The 14,230-nt window shown below is 38.8% G+C and overlaps 1 protein-coding gene across 2 annotated transcripts in view; it reads left to right on the forward strand.

Annotated features, from left to right (window-relative positions):
- The first annotated feature begins 4,510 nt into the window (after positions 1 to 4,510).
- Positions 4,511 to 14,230, forward strand: part of RB1 (RB transcriptional corepressor 1) — a 160,508-nt gene continuing 150,788 nt past the window's right edge. The window contains exons 1-2 of one of the 2 annotated variants that reach the window (XM_027589125.2): positions 4,511 to 5,072; positions 7,798 to 7,924. In XM_027589125.2, coding sequence (XP_027444926.2) covers positions 4,927 to 5,072; positions 7,798 to 7,924 — 273 coding nt within the window. In that variant the 5' untranslated portion in view covers positions 4,511 to 4,926. The remainder of the gene's footprint in view (positions 5,073 to 7,797; positions 7,925 to 14,230) is intronic. The other variant, XM_027589124.2, reaches the window with a different exon arrangement.

Raw genomic sequence — 14,230 nt, forward strand, 5'->3', positions numbered from 1 at the left:
AATGATATAGTCCCAAACTAGTACCACTTGGTATCAAGCCCAGTTGATTGCTCAGTGTCAAGGGCTCATGCTAGGCATGGGGACACCCTAGTTAGCAGAACAGATATAGATGTACTCTCATGGACATGGCTGGCTTTATGGGCAGGTGAGCTGTGCAGTTCTATAAGGCTCCATTTAGAAAGGCATTGTGCTTTGTTTAATGTTCCACACTCACTATCTTGAAAATCTCAATAATTTGTGAAAAAGGGGCCTTACATTTTCATTTTGCACTGGGTCCTGCCAATTATGTTATCTGGTCCTGCTAATGTAAATTACAGTTTAGTAGGGGAAACAATCATATTCTCTCTCCTGAGGAATGTGAATTAGTGACATGGAGAGGGGGTCATTGTGGCAGGAGAAAATTATAAAGAGATGAAGACTAACAACGTTCACAGAGGCAGGAAGGACGGGAGCCAGCTACGGGATGGATGACAAAGTACATGAATGTAGCATGAGGGACTCTTATTTTTTAGTTTTTTTGTCTCTTTCACTTACCCCCCTAAACTAATCAATAATCTTGATTAATTAAGGTAAACAAAGTGGATCTCTGTTTCTTGGAATCTGAAAGAATCTAAGAACATACATATATGGAGGTGATTTAAATCATGGAAATGAAATAGAGGAAAAGGAGAGGAGAGCTGAGAATCTTTTAGGCCACTGTTATCTCACACTATCTCTGAAGGACCTTTCTTTTCTTTTTAATTTCATGAATTGATAGTTCTGGAAAATAAAACCTTTAAAAATACTTGAAAAATGAAATGAAAACAAAAAAGGCACACCAATTCCAAACTCACATTTTTTAATATTTTCAACAGATACAAAATTACATTTCAAAATCATAGAACAAAAAATTACATAGCATAAAAAAAGAAACTACAAAAACTACTTTGTTCACTGAAAGTGTGCATATAGGTTATTAATATAAAGATTTGCTAATACATGGTTAGGTTTTTTTTTTATCATTCCATAGTCATAACAACTAAATAAAAAGTTGGTAGTGAAGGAACAATTTTCCTATATTAAATGCTATATTTAACATTTTAAATTTGTCAGTAGTAACAGATTTTAACATGACAAATGAATGTTTCTTGTGTTAAACTACCTAAATTAGGTTGGATTGCTGACAATGCCTCTAGCAGGAGATATTATGTATCCAAACTGTTTCTATGTTTTACTCAGTAACACTCACAGTAGAGAAATTAGTTTCTCAAAGATATGTTTAAGGGAATGGAAGTGATTTTAAAACAATTTCAGCAAGCTCAGGACATTCACTTTTAATTTTTACCCAAAATGGAGCAAATAATGCTTGTTTCAAAATTCATCTTCCTTATCATTAATAGTATCAATTCTTTATCAGTTTCAAAAATTTGTCCTATTAAGTTATAGTTACATTTAAAGTGTCCTTCAGTTAAAGAAATGGATTCTGGATCCATGAATTCCCTATGTGTGGAGATTATTTGCATGGAAAATAAAAATTCCAAATGTTTTATCAAACTCATAATTAGTTTCTTTATATTTTATATGTGAATGCTACTGAATTTTGATGGCCTTATTCCTTCATCAGTCAGTTACAGTTTTAGTACTTTACTATGAGTTTTGGCTATGAACTCAATAAAAGGGGGATGATACTTCTGAATAAAATTAGTAAAAACACTTGGATCTTTAATTCTTTAGAATCACTTCTCTGGACATTGGTTTACTATTATTACTAACATACTACTGACATGTGTCTTTTCTTGACAAAACAGGACAGTAAGGCTTATTTCACCATCTATAATTTAGGGTTAAAAACAAATGACACAAATTTTACTTCCCTAATGTAGCTATGAATTTCAAAAAACAGGCTTGATTAAAAATTAAAATGACTGTCAATATAACAAGTTAGAAAAGTAAACAGATATTTACACTTTCACAGATTTGTATTCACTTTGGGGTTACAGTTAACGAACTAACCTTAAGATTTAACTCCTAATAACGTGGTCCTACTGCACAGGGAAGATTTTACTCCTAATAATGTGGTCCTACTGCACGGGACAAGGACACAGTCATGCCATCTGCAACCACGCAAGTTGCGAAACACCTGAACTGTCCCATATTCTGTTTAATGAGAGGTGTTCAAAGATCATGTGCCTGGATATAGCTGAAATATTAAATCGCTATAAATGCTGCTAAGCACTTACTCTTAATTTCTGTGCTTATTTCCTTGTGGATAAGATACAGGCAAACTGGCAGTGGTCTAAAGAACACACTTTGAGTTATGCTGCTCTAGGGAACCTGCACTGAAGACAGGGAGAAGAACCAGTGGGGAGTTTACAAAGGAACAGAAGGGAGGAGGAGGAGAAAAAGGAGACCACGGATTTGTGGAAAACTAGGGAAGTTTTAAGAAAGAGGAAGTGGTTAACTGTGTTAATTGCAAGAAAGGTCAAGTAGAATGAAGATCAGAAAGAAGTCATTGAATGAACAAGTAGGACATAGGTAACCTTTAAAAGAGTGATTTCACTGTTGGAGGAGGATCAGGAAAAGCATCTTTTAAGAATCTGCAGAATTTCTAATATTTCTTTGGTTGTGCAACAGAAAGCCATGTGGGGGATATAAAACTTCTGATCGACCGAATGTTTCTGAGTTGTGTGTAAGGATTTTAAATGTAGTAGAGAAACATAGTTAAATCAATCCATGGTAAAGACACACAACCTTTTGTAAATTGAGAAATCTGTCTTTGATTTATCACAACTGTGGTAAATCCAGAGCTTGATAAACTGGGTTTAAAGAAAGTCAGATCTACATATAGAGTTTACTTCAGTTCCCAGAACTTTCCTCCGCTCTCCTGGCCTCTCTGCTGTTAGCAAACAAGCATTTACTGTGTGCCTAACCCTGCTGGCTACTATAAGGCTACAACAAAGCCTAAGATTTGGTCTCTACCCTTGAAGGGGCTCATAGGATGCATATTATTAGTCATAATGCTTTCTGGTGTAAACAACTGAAAACCCCAGCTCAGTTGAGGTCAGCTCCAGGGTGGGCCAAATCAGAGACTCATTTGTCATGGAGGATGCAGATGTTTTTCATATTACTACTGTAACATCATTAACATTTCTGCCTTATCCTCAGGTCAGCTTGCCTGAAATCACAATGGCTGCGGCGACTGTTTCGGTGTCACAATCTCATGAGAATAGGTAAAGGTAGAAGAACCATGTCACCTCTGTATCTTATTTTATCAGGCTGCCAGCAGACAATCTTTGATGTTGCAAAGACCAAAACTACATCCTGAGCTCCTGCCTACACTAATCCCTGGCAAGGTGAAGAGGATTCCCACTTTGATGCTGTTCATTCTCTGGAGCTGGGGCTGGGTTTGGGCCCTACTTCCTGACAAACTTTTGGCCCCCAAGAGATGGCTTCTGAACTTAGGCAAGACTGGCTGTTGAGTAGGCCAATGACTGCCAACTCTTTTCACATCCTGACATGTATATCATGGTATATACAGAAAATGGTAATCCACTGTACAACTGGCTAAGATAAACCCAAGAGGTTTGCAACCCTGACTTGACTGAAGGCTCCTGCGGTCTCAACCCTGGTCAGCTCTTCCAAGGATGAGAGGGTTCACATAAGAACACAACTATATTTTATTCACAGTGCCTCAGTTGGGAAGTTCTGACCGGGCAATCCGCTGGATCTGCCAAAGAGAGAAAAACATGTACTCATACTAGACAGTCTATTATTATAGTAAATATTACAAGAGAAGACACGTAGTTTCTAAACCAACGTTCGGTGGTGTAAGCTCTTCCGGCAAGCTCTTCTCTGAGGTCTTCGTGCCTTTGCGCATGCTCCTCTTTTCTTGGTGCATTTTTTTTTTTTAAAGATTTTATTTATTCATTTGACAGAGAGCGGACAAGCAAGGGGAGCTGCAGGCGGAGGGAGAAGCAGGCTTCCCGCTGAGCAGTGAGCACTACAGGACGGGGTGGGGGGCGGGACCCAGCGTTAAGGTAGTTAAAATGGCCAGCACAATCCCTGGTACATAGTAAGCCCTCCTTACATGTTAGGTGTGCCTGGCAAACTTCTATTGAGCTGCCACTGCTTCTCTGAAGATGTCCCTTAGACATTTCGTTGGTGCCTCCCGTTTTGACACCGCTATTAGAACATTTATCACACTATAATTTGTTCTTTACCCACTCCCCCACTCCCCTTCTGTGAACAGTGACCCTAAAAGGCCAGTAATTGTTCTACACCTTATATCTCTCAGTGATCGTCAAAATTCACTTTCTGTTAGGTGCTCTACAAACGTTTGTTTTTGTTTTGGCCGATTCTGCCCAACGGATTGGGCGGGAGGAGCGTGCTAGAGAGGGAGGGCGCCGCCCACGGAGGGAGAGGGGCGTGACCGCCCAGGGTGCTCACGCTCGATATTCCCGGCGGGGCCAGAGTTGCAGCCCCAGATCAGCCCACAGATAAAAATGGGGCCCAATCTCACCCACCAGACCGTACGGTGCCCCGTTACCGGCACCCAGGCCTGAAAAGGAGAGTTTGGAGCGGAGACACGTCCGGGCGGCGGCGGCTGCCTCAGGGAGAGTGCCTTTGCCCAGGCCGGGGGTACACGCCCAGCCCGCCCGACCTCGCGCCCCCGCCCAGCGCACCGCTCGGCGCCCCGTTTCCCTCCCGATGCCGGCGGGCCCGGGAGCCTCGCGGACGTGACGCCGCGGGCGGAAGTGACGTTTTCCCGCGGTTGGACGCGGGGCTCGGTTGCCGGGCGGGGGAGGGCTCGTCCGGTTTTTCTCAGGGGACGTTCAAATTATTTTTGTAACGGGAGTCGGGAGAGGACGGGGCGTGCCCCGACGTGCGCGCGTCCTCCTTCCCCGGCTCTTCGCCACCATTCACTGGCGCCTGCCCTGGGGGGGAGTCATGCCGCCCAAAACCCCCCGGAGAGCAGCCGCCGCCGCCGCCGCCGCCGCCGCCGCCGCCGCCGCCGAACCCCCGCCGCCGCCGCCGCCCCCTCCCGAGGAGGACCCCGAGCAGGACAGTGGCCCCGAGGACCTGCCTCTGCCCAGGTGAGCGAGCAGAACCGCGGCGACCGCCACGAGAGAAGGGCGCCCCGAGAGTGCGTCGGGGCAGGCGCCCCGGCGTCTAGGCGGGGGCGCGTCTCCGCTGGCGGCCGCCTCCGGGCTGGAGGAGGGTCCTCCCGTGTCCCCCACCACCGCAGAGCGCCTGGAGGAGGGTGACAGGGGTCTGGGTTCGGGAACGAGGGGAAGGAAGCCGGGAAGGGTCTCGGCTCCAGCTTGACAGGTGTCGGGCGGGTGGGGCTCGGGTCCCTGAGCAAAGTGACAGGTGCCGCCTTTCCTCCTCTAGGCGGAAAAGCTTGCAGGCGGCGGGTGATTTAGAGGCCCCATCAAAGGCAAAAAAGAAAAAAGACTGACTAGTGTCTGCTGGAGATTTTGTCTCCTGTTGAGATCTGTAGTATTTCGGTGGTCGTTTGACTTTCTGTTTTGGTATTCTGCGATGCAACAGCTGAAAGTGTTCCTCTGGGCGTGCACTGCATCTGAAGCCCAGTCCTGGGAGAGGCCAACCAGGAAAGCCATCGGACGTGAAGTCCAGGGTCCTGCGTGTCAGTTGCCCCTAGGGTACTCGGCTGAGGTGTTTTTGTGGCGCTCCCTTATATTCAGAGCCATGGGTAGTTACTGGAGGAACATAACTCTTGAGAGGAACTGGTGTGTGGGAGAAAGTTTTGTAAGACGTTTAGTCTAAGTGCTTAAAAGTTGCTCAACTTTTCTTTTATTCCCGTCGCATAAAACTCTTGTATATTATTAATCTTCAGCATTTTTCATTATTTCTTTCATTTTGCCTTTGAGCCAGGAAACAACCTTGTGTCCTCTCGTTTTGTTTTTTTGGGGGGTACAAAATTAGTGATGTTCTTGTGCTCACATGAAACTTTTTTCCCCCCCCAAGTGGTATCTAACTTTAGGCGAGTCCATGATAATGTAGTAGAACATGACGGGGGGTATTTATTCCATTGCAACATTTCTACTTTTCTTGATTGTGAGACTTTATAGTTAAGAAGCTAAGGTTGAAAGAGTATGATTGCCATTATTATTGTCAGTACCGGTTCTACTTTGAGACTACATATCGATTTTGGAGGAATGGGATTCCTTTCAGTCCCTCACCTCTTCCTCCCCTGTTCTAGCCCGTTACCAAGTCCTATTCTTTCAACTTGCCAGACACTAACAGAGTTCAGACAAATTGTAAAAAAATTGGAATGGGCTTTTGGGATGGCCTGTGAAAGGCTATTAAAAATACATATGTTTAAATGGATTGTCTTATGGGTGAGTTAAAAATCACACTCACGGGAAAAAAAAGTCTAGGATGTTCTGGGAGAAGACACTTAATTTCTGAATAAGCTCTGATGTATCCAGTACTTGAAGGTTTTCATTTGGAAAAAGCAGTAAATTTACTCTAAAGAATTCCATGTTATCCAGTTATTATAGGGTAACCCAGAAATACTGAAATTATGGCCATCACCTGGGAAAAGAATGCCTTTCTTCCCCACCCCAACATTATGTTATATACTTTTAAATGATGGAACTATCAAAAAATCTCCTGTAAGTCAAAAGCATACAAGATACACTCTACTCTTGATTATCAATACCCACAAAAGGTTTCACTAGTATGGGCAGTTGAACTCTGTAGATTAGCTGCTTAGCAAGGGTAAAAACTAGTGCCAGGCAATCCGAAGCCTAGCAACTTGCTTAGGGATGGATTCAGGGCCCACTCCACCTGCACTTTCAGTGACAGTGTGTTTCTACCTTGAAGGTTGAGATCTTCTTTCTGTTGCATTATATCTGACCTAAGTGGTGAAGTTGGAAGGAAAACCTTCACTAGGAACAGCACTTCACCTTCATTGTTGACATAATCAAAAGTTAATTATGTTTTGAAGGAGGGTTGGCAGTCTGGAATAGTGGTCAAGGGCATGGATTATGGAATTAAACTATTGGGTTTCCCACTTACTGGCCATGACCTCGAATGAGTACTTTAACTTCTCTGATTTGGTACTTATCTGTAAAACAGGATAGTAAGAATACTTATCTAATAGGCTGATGTGTGGATTCCACTGAAACTATGCATCTAAGGTACTTTGTACAGACAGGACTAGAATAAATACTCAAAAATTATTAAGTATTCCTCATATTATTATTATTAGGTGTGAAATAGGCATTAAATGAATGAAAAGGAATTAGCCAACAAGAAATTATTGACTACCTATCTTGGGTAAGGAGGATCAAAGAGAAAAGGCTGAAATAAGCATAGCAGTAATTTATGTTAAGTTAATCATCATGTAAGAAATGCTAGTAGTTAGAGAGATTATGTGAGACATTGATAAGTTGTAGACTGCATTTTAGCAAAGTTCCTGATACTAAATTGATTCTGTCATGTTATATATGGGCTTTCTTTGTGCTGTTATTGTCATCCCAATTTTCCTATACAGCTTTAGCTATCATACTTACTTATACAAAACTATTTTGCTTTTTGAACTGTATGTGATTCACCAGGCCAGCAAACATCTTTCACTGTGTTGTATTTTTGTTGGAAACACTATGAAAAAGATAAACATGTTTAAATTCTACCTGTAATTTTGTTCAAGGATAAATAAGATTTTAAAGTATTTAGTGATGCTTTTTTTTCAGAACAGTGCTGTTATATGCAAACCATTGAAAGAAATGTTTACTTAATTAGTTTGATTTGTAAGTATATCCCTATTATATGTCTATTTTTATCTGGTAGGCTTGTGTTTGAAGAAACCGAAGAACCTGATTTTACTGCATTATGTCAGAAATTAAAGATACCAGATCATGTCAGAGAAAGAGCTTGGTTAACTTGGGAGAAAGTTTCGTCTGTGGATGGAGTATTGGTAAGGATTTCCTTAACATTTTTTGAAAAATTTCTCATTTTATTTATTTATTTTTTTAAAGAAAATTTTATTTATTTATGTTAGAGGGAGAGAGAGAGAGCCTGAGCACAGGGAGGGGCAGAGCGGGAGGGAGACAGAGAATCTTATTTTATTTTATTTTATTATGTTATGTTATGTCACCATACATTACATCATTAGTTTTTGATGTAGTGTTCCATGATTCATTGTTTGCGTATAACACCCAGTGCTCCATTTAATACGTGCCCTCCTTAATACCCATCACCAGGCTAACCCATCCCCCCACCCCCCTCCCCTCTAAAACCCTCAGAAGGAGACAGAGAATCTTAAGCAGACTCTGCTGAGCACAGAGCCCAATGCAGGGCTTGATCTGAGGACCCTGAGATCATGACCTGAGCCAAAACCCAAGAGTTGGACGCTAAACCGACTGAGCCACCCAGGCGCCCCCAAAATTTTCTCATTTAAAAAAATAATTTTGAATTACTCTAGATAATTTGGAAAATAGAAAAACATAAAGAAAAGAAAAGCAAGTAATAATTTTGTTACACAGAGGTAAATAACATACATCTGATAGCATTAAAAATTTTTAAAAATCTCCACAGGTAAACCCCTCCAAAGTATTTTAAAGCAAATCTTAGCTATCATATTTTATTCATACATACTTCACTCTGATACAAAGACTTTTTGAAAAACAAAGCCATACCTTATAATTTTTAGTATCTTATAATGTGTAGTGTTCAAAATTCCTGATTGTTTCAGAATTAGTTTTGTTAGAATTTAGAATCTTTGATAGCATTTGATATATTTCTTTCCTTTTTTTCTTTGCATAAGTATATGTGTGTATATGTAATATTACTACTACTAATAACACCAGCAAATAATTACTAGTGCTTTATATGTACTGGGGGAATATTATAAACATTTAAAAAAATAACTCATTCAACAATCCATTGAGATATGAAATAAAAAATCTTTATTTTACATGTAAAATGTAAAATCTTGATGTTTTAGAAGATACTGAAATAGAGTGAGGTTAAGTAACTCGATCGAGGTCCCTGGCTTGGTCATTTAAAACACAGATTTGGGACCATACATGTAATTACATATAGTTACATATAATAGTTTTGTATCTTGTTTTAAATTTTTTCTCTTTTTTTCATGAGTATTTTATTATGTTGTTAAATATTTTTTTGGTATTTGATAATGTTTCCAATGGTACTATAATATTTTATACATTAGATATATTTTAATTTGCTAAAACTCTTACTATTATTGGACATTTTTTTCCCCACAACTTTTTGGCACTGTAAAATGATGTGATAAACGTCTTTATTCATAAGAATAATGCCTGGCAAAAGGTAAGTCCTTGATAGTTTGTTAAATAAATTAATGAATAAATCTGATTATTGGAATACATTTTTACAAGTTGAATTACTGAGTCAACAGCTATGAACATTTATATATCTTTTGGGAATTATTGTTAAATTACACTCCAGACAGACACTTTTAATGAATTTACTTTCTTTTTAGCATTGTATTATTGTACATGTCTGTCTGTTTTTACTGATCAGATTAACACAGCAAAATATGTTAACGTACATCCCATAAAAATGTTTAAAACCATTAAAAAATTCTAGTATCTTAGTCCATTTGGACTATTTTAACAAAATACCACAGACTGGGTAGCTTGTAAACAACAGAAGTTTATTTCTTGCAGTTCAGGAGGCTGGGAAGTCAAGATCATGGTTTTGGCAGATTCTGTGTCTGTGTGAGGGCTCGCTTCCTCCTTCATAGATAGCACCTTGTCATTGGCTTTACAAGTCAGAAGGGGTGGGAGTTTTCTCAGGCTTCTTTTATAAGGCACTGGTCCCAATTATGAGGACAGAGCCCTCATGACCTAATCACTTCCTAAAGGCCACAACTCCTAATACCTTTACATTGGGCATTAGGTTTTAAGCATATGAATTTTGGGGGACACAAGCATTCAGTGCATAACCTCTGGTAATAAAAAAGAGAAAATGAATCCAATTTCAAAGACCTGAACATAATCTGGAGCTCCTTACTAAAAAGGGAGGAATATTGAAGTATCTTGGATGAATGACTTTGGTATTATCTTCCCAAAGCATTTGTACTTCCATTGATTTGGGTACTTCATGTACAAAGCTTTTTTTGTGCATATGCAGTTACAGGGAGTCATAGCTCCTTCACCTCTTGCTCACAAATGCTAGGCTTTTAGTTTTCAGAAAGTTGGGAAGGAGCAGCAGATTATAGAGAGTATTGGGGAATATTGGTAGTTTCCAATTTATGAGTGGGTTATGTTCCCAGTCTCTTTGTAAGTACAATATAGTAGTTAGGCTTCCAGGCTAGTTCACACAAAACTGTTTTTTTACTGAACTGTAACAGTAATAGTGTCTTCAGACTTGACTACAAGTATGAATAAATGTTACTACTTTCTTATCCTATGCTTTTACCCTGGCTTTATCCTTACCTTCCATAGTAACTGGCACAGTTTAAATCTCATTTCCTAGTGGAGCTGGAGGAAGACAAGGAAGGAATTTCATCTTTGGGATATTGGGTACCTGTTTTTTCCAGGGGTGTATGACAGAGGAGGATGTGGTATTGTCCTATTATAATTACCAGACGTTTACCTAGAAATATTATTTTAAATGATAGTTAAGTTTTTGAGGGTTGGCCTGAGCATTTAATCTCTGATTATACAGTCATTTCTAAGGGAGAATGTGACAGAGCTTGTGCAGAGAAGTGAATGTTATGACAAATGAACCCATTTCTGATGTAGCTATTCCATTCTAGCTATTCTAGATAACAGTTGGCTATCTTCTTTTAAACAAGAAGAAAAATGTAGTAGCAAAGGGAACTCTTTTTGGCAACTGGAAGTAGATGATGTTTATTGGAATAGAGGGTGGGTTAAGAGCAAGGATTTGTCATCAGACAGACTGACTCAAGTCTCAGTTCTACTGTTTACTAGCTCCATGATCTTAAACAAGTTACCTAAAATCTCCAAGCCTCAGTTTTGTTATTTGTAAAAATGACTAACAATAATTTCTGGATCTTGGAGTTAATAGTGTAGATTAACTTCATGCACATAAAGCACTTATTAGTGTAAATGAATGCCTATATTAGATCATGCAACCAGAATAATTTGACTTAAGAACTACCCTGGAAAATTTTATATTAATATAATTTTTTAGGAGAAGTTAATCAGTTAAAATCCTTGAATTTTTAAAAGTTATTTAAATTTCAGTAATATTTAATATACAGTGTAATGTTAGTTTACTGTACAGGATAGTGATTCAGTACTTCCGTACAACACCAGGTGCTCATTACAGCAAGTGCCTTCCTTAATCCCCATCACCTATATCACCAATTTCCCCACCCACCTCCCATCTGGTAACCATCAGTTTGTTCTCTGTAGTTAAGAGTCTGTTTCTTGGTTTGCCCCTCTCTCTTTTTTCCCCTATGATCATTTGTTTTGTTTCTTAAATTCTACAATAAGTAAAATCACATGGTATTTGTCTTTCTCTGACTGACTTATTTTGCTTAGCATAATATTCTCTAGCTCCATTATGTCATTGCAGATGGCAAGATTTCATTCTTTTTTATGGCGGCAATAATATTCTATTGTATAAATTCCACATCTTCTTTATCTGCTTATCAGTCAGTGGACACTTGGGCTATTTCCATAATTTGGCTATTACAGATAATGCTGCTATAAACATTGGGGTATCCCTTTGAATTGGTATTTTTGTATTCTTTGGGTAAATATCTACTAGTGCAATTACTGGATCATAGGGAAGTTCTATTTTTAACTTTTTGAGGAACCTCCATACTGTTTTCCAGAGTGGCTGCACCAGTTTATTCCCACAAACAGTGCAAGAGGGTTCCCTTTTCTCTACATGCTCGCCAATGCCTGTTATTTCTTGTGTTGTTGATTTTAGCCATTTTGATGGATGTGAGGTGATATCTCAGGTTTAATGTGTATTTCCTTGATAATGAGTGATATTAAGCATCCTGTCATGTATCTGTTGGCCATCTGTATGTCTTCTTTGGAAAAATGTCTATTCATGTCTTCTGCCCATTTTTTAATTGGGTTATTAATTTTGGGGGGTGTTTTATAAGTTCTTCATATATTTTGGATACTGACCCTTTATCTGATATGTCATTTGCAAATAACTTCTCCCATTCCATAGGTTGCCTTTTAGTTTTGTTGTTTCCTTTGCTGTGCAGAAGCTTTTTATTTTGATCAAGTCCCGATAGTTTATTTTTGCTTTTGTTTTCCTTGCCTCAGGAGACATATCTAGAAAGAAGTTGCTATGGCCAGTATCAAAGACGTTACTGTCTGCATTTTATTCTAGGATTTTTAAGGTTTCAGGTCTCACATTTAGGTCTCTAATCCATTTTCAGTTGATTTTTGTGTTTGGTGTAGGAAAGTGGTCCAGTTTCATCTTTGGCATGTTGCTGTCCAGTTTTCCCAAGACCCATTTGTTGAAGAGACTTTTTTCCCATTGGATAGTCTTTCCTGCTTTGTTGAAGATTAACTGACTATGTAGTTGTGGGTTCATTTCTGGGTTTTCTCTTCTGTTCCATTGATCTTTGTGTCTATTTTTGTGCTGGTACCATAGTTTTGATCACTGCAGCTTTGTAATATAACTTGAAATCTGGAATTGTGATGCCTCCAGCTTTGTTTTTTAAGACGGAATCAAAACCATATGAATATTTCAATAGATGAAAAAAAAACCCCATTTTACAAAGTACAATATCCATTCATGATAAAAATCCTCAACAAAGTAGGGTTAGAAGGAACATAACCTCAACATAATCAAGGCCATATAAGAAAAACCCACAGCTAATATCATCCTCAATGGGGAAAAACAGAGCTTTTCCTCTGCAGTCAGGGACGAGACAGGGACGTCCACTCTCACCACTGTTATTACTAGAAGTCCTAGCCACAGCTATCAGACAACAAAAAGAAATAAGAGACATCCAAATCAGGAAGGAAGGAGTAAAACTTTAACTATTCGCAGATGACACGATACTCTATATAGAAAACTTAAAAGACTGCTAGAACTAATACATGAATTCAGTAAAGTCTTAAGATTCAAAATCAACATACAGAAATCTGTTGCATTTCTATACACCAATAATGAAACAGCAGAAAGAGAAATTAAGGAATTGGTTCCATTTACAATTGCACCAAAAACAATACCTAGGAATAAACCTAACCAAAGAGGTGAAAGACCTGTATTCTGAAAACTATAAAACACTGATGAAAGAAATTGAAGATGACCCCAAGAAATGGAAAGACATTCCATTCTTATGGATTGGAAGAACAAATATTGTTAAAATGTCTTTACTATCCAAAGCAATCTACACAATGCAATTCCTATCAAAATACCAACAGCATTTTTCACAGAGCTTAGAACAAACAATCCTTAAATTTGTATGGAACCACAAAAGGCCCCAAATAGCCAAAGCAACCTTGAAAATAGTTGAATTTATAAATGTATGTGTAATGATTCTGATGTGGTACTTTTTCTAAAATTTAAGGAAAGGTTTGTGGTATTTTGTCTAGAAAAATGTTTTTCCCTTTTCGTATAAATGTTTAATAAGCGTGTAATATGTAATTGCTGTCATTATATTAGATGGTGTTCATACCGCATATAGCATATAAATAAGGGACTTTCCATTAAGAAATTGGCCAGGAGTGCTGTTATGTTGTGACTTACAGTGAATCAGTTGTTAGAATTTTGATTTTCTTTCTGCATCTTAAATGACTGCGTGGGTGAATGGAAACGGCCTTGGACCTGGAGGCAGGAAACTTTTGATTATAGTAGTTGCATTTTAGCCATAGGATTTTAGGTAAATTGGTGAATTCTCCAAGTCTCAGTTTGTTTATCTGTAAAGCAGAAATGACATCTGAATGTCAACCTCTTAGGGTTTTGTGTGTGTATATATATTCAAGAGCTTTGAAATATATTGCCCTTGTTAGAGGCATTTGTTTTTGTGATATGGGTCATTATGTATAGGAAGATAGTTGAAAGAAATAGTTTGGAATTGGAGTAATACTAGGCATTCCATGTAAGTTACACAGTACTACAGTCCTATGAAACCTCTTCATGCAGGGTTCTTCATGCAGGGCTGAAGTCCTTCTTTTGCAAATAACTTCTCCTTTGCAAAAGGTTCTTCTTTTAATAACCTTAAAAAAAAAACCAGAATATTTAATTAATTAATTAATTATTTTGAGAGAGAGAGTGTGCACATTCATGGGGG

Source organism: Zalophus californianus, chromosome 3 (assembly GCF_009762305.2).
Source record: "Zalophus californianus isolate mZalCal1 chromosome 3, mZalCal1.pri.v2, whole genome shotgun sequence".
Taxonomy (NCBI): Eukaryota; Metazoa; Chordata; class Mammalia; order Carnivora; family Otariidae; genus Zalophus; species Zalophus californianus.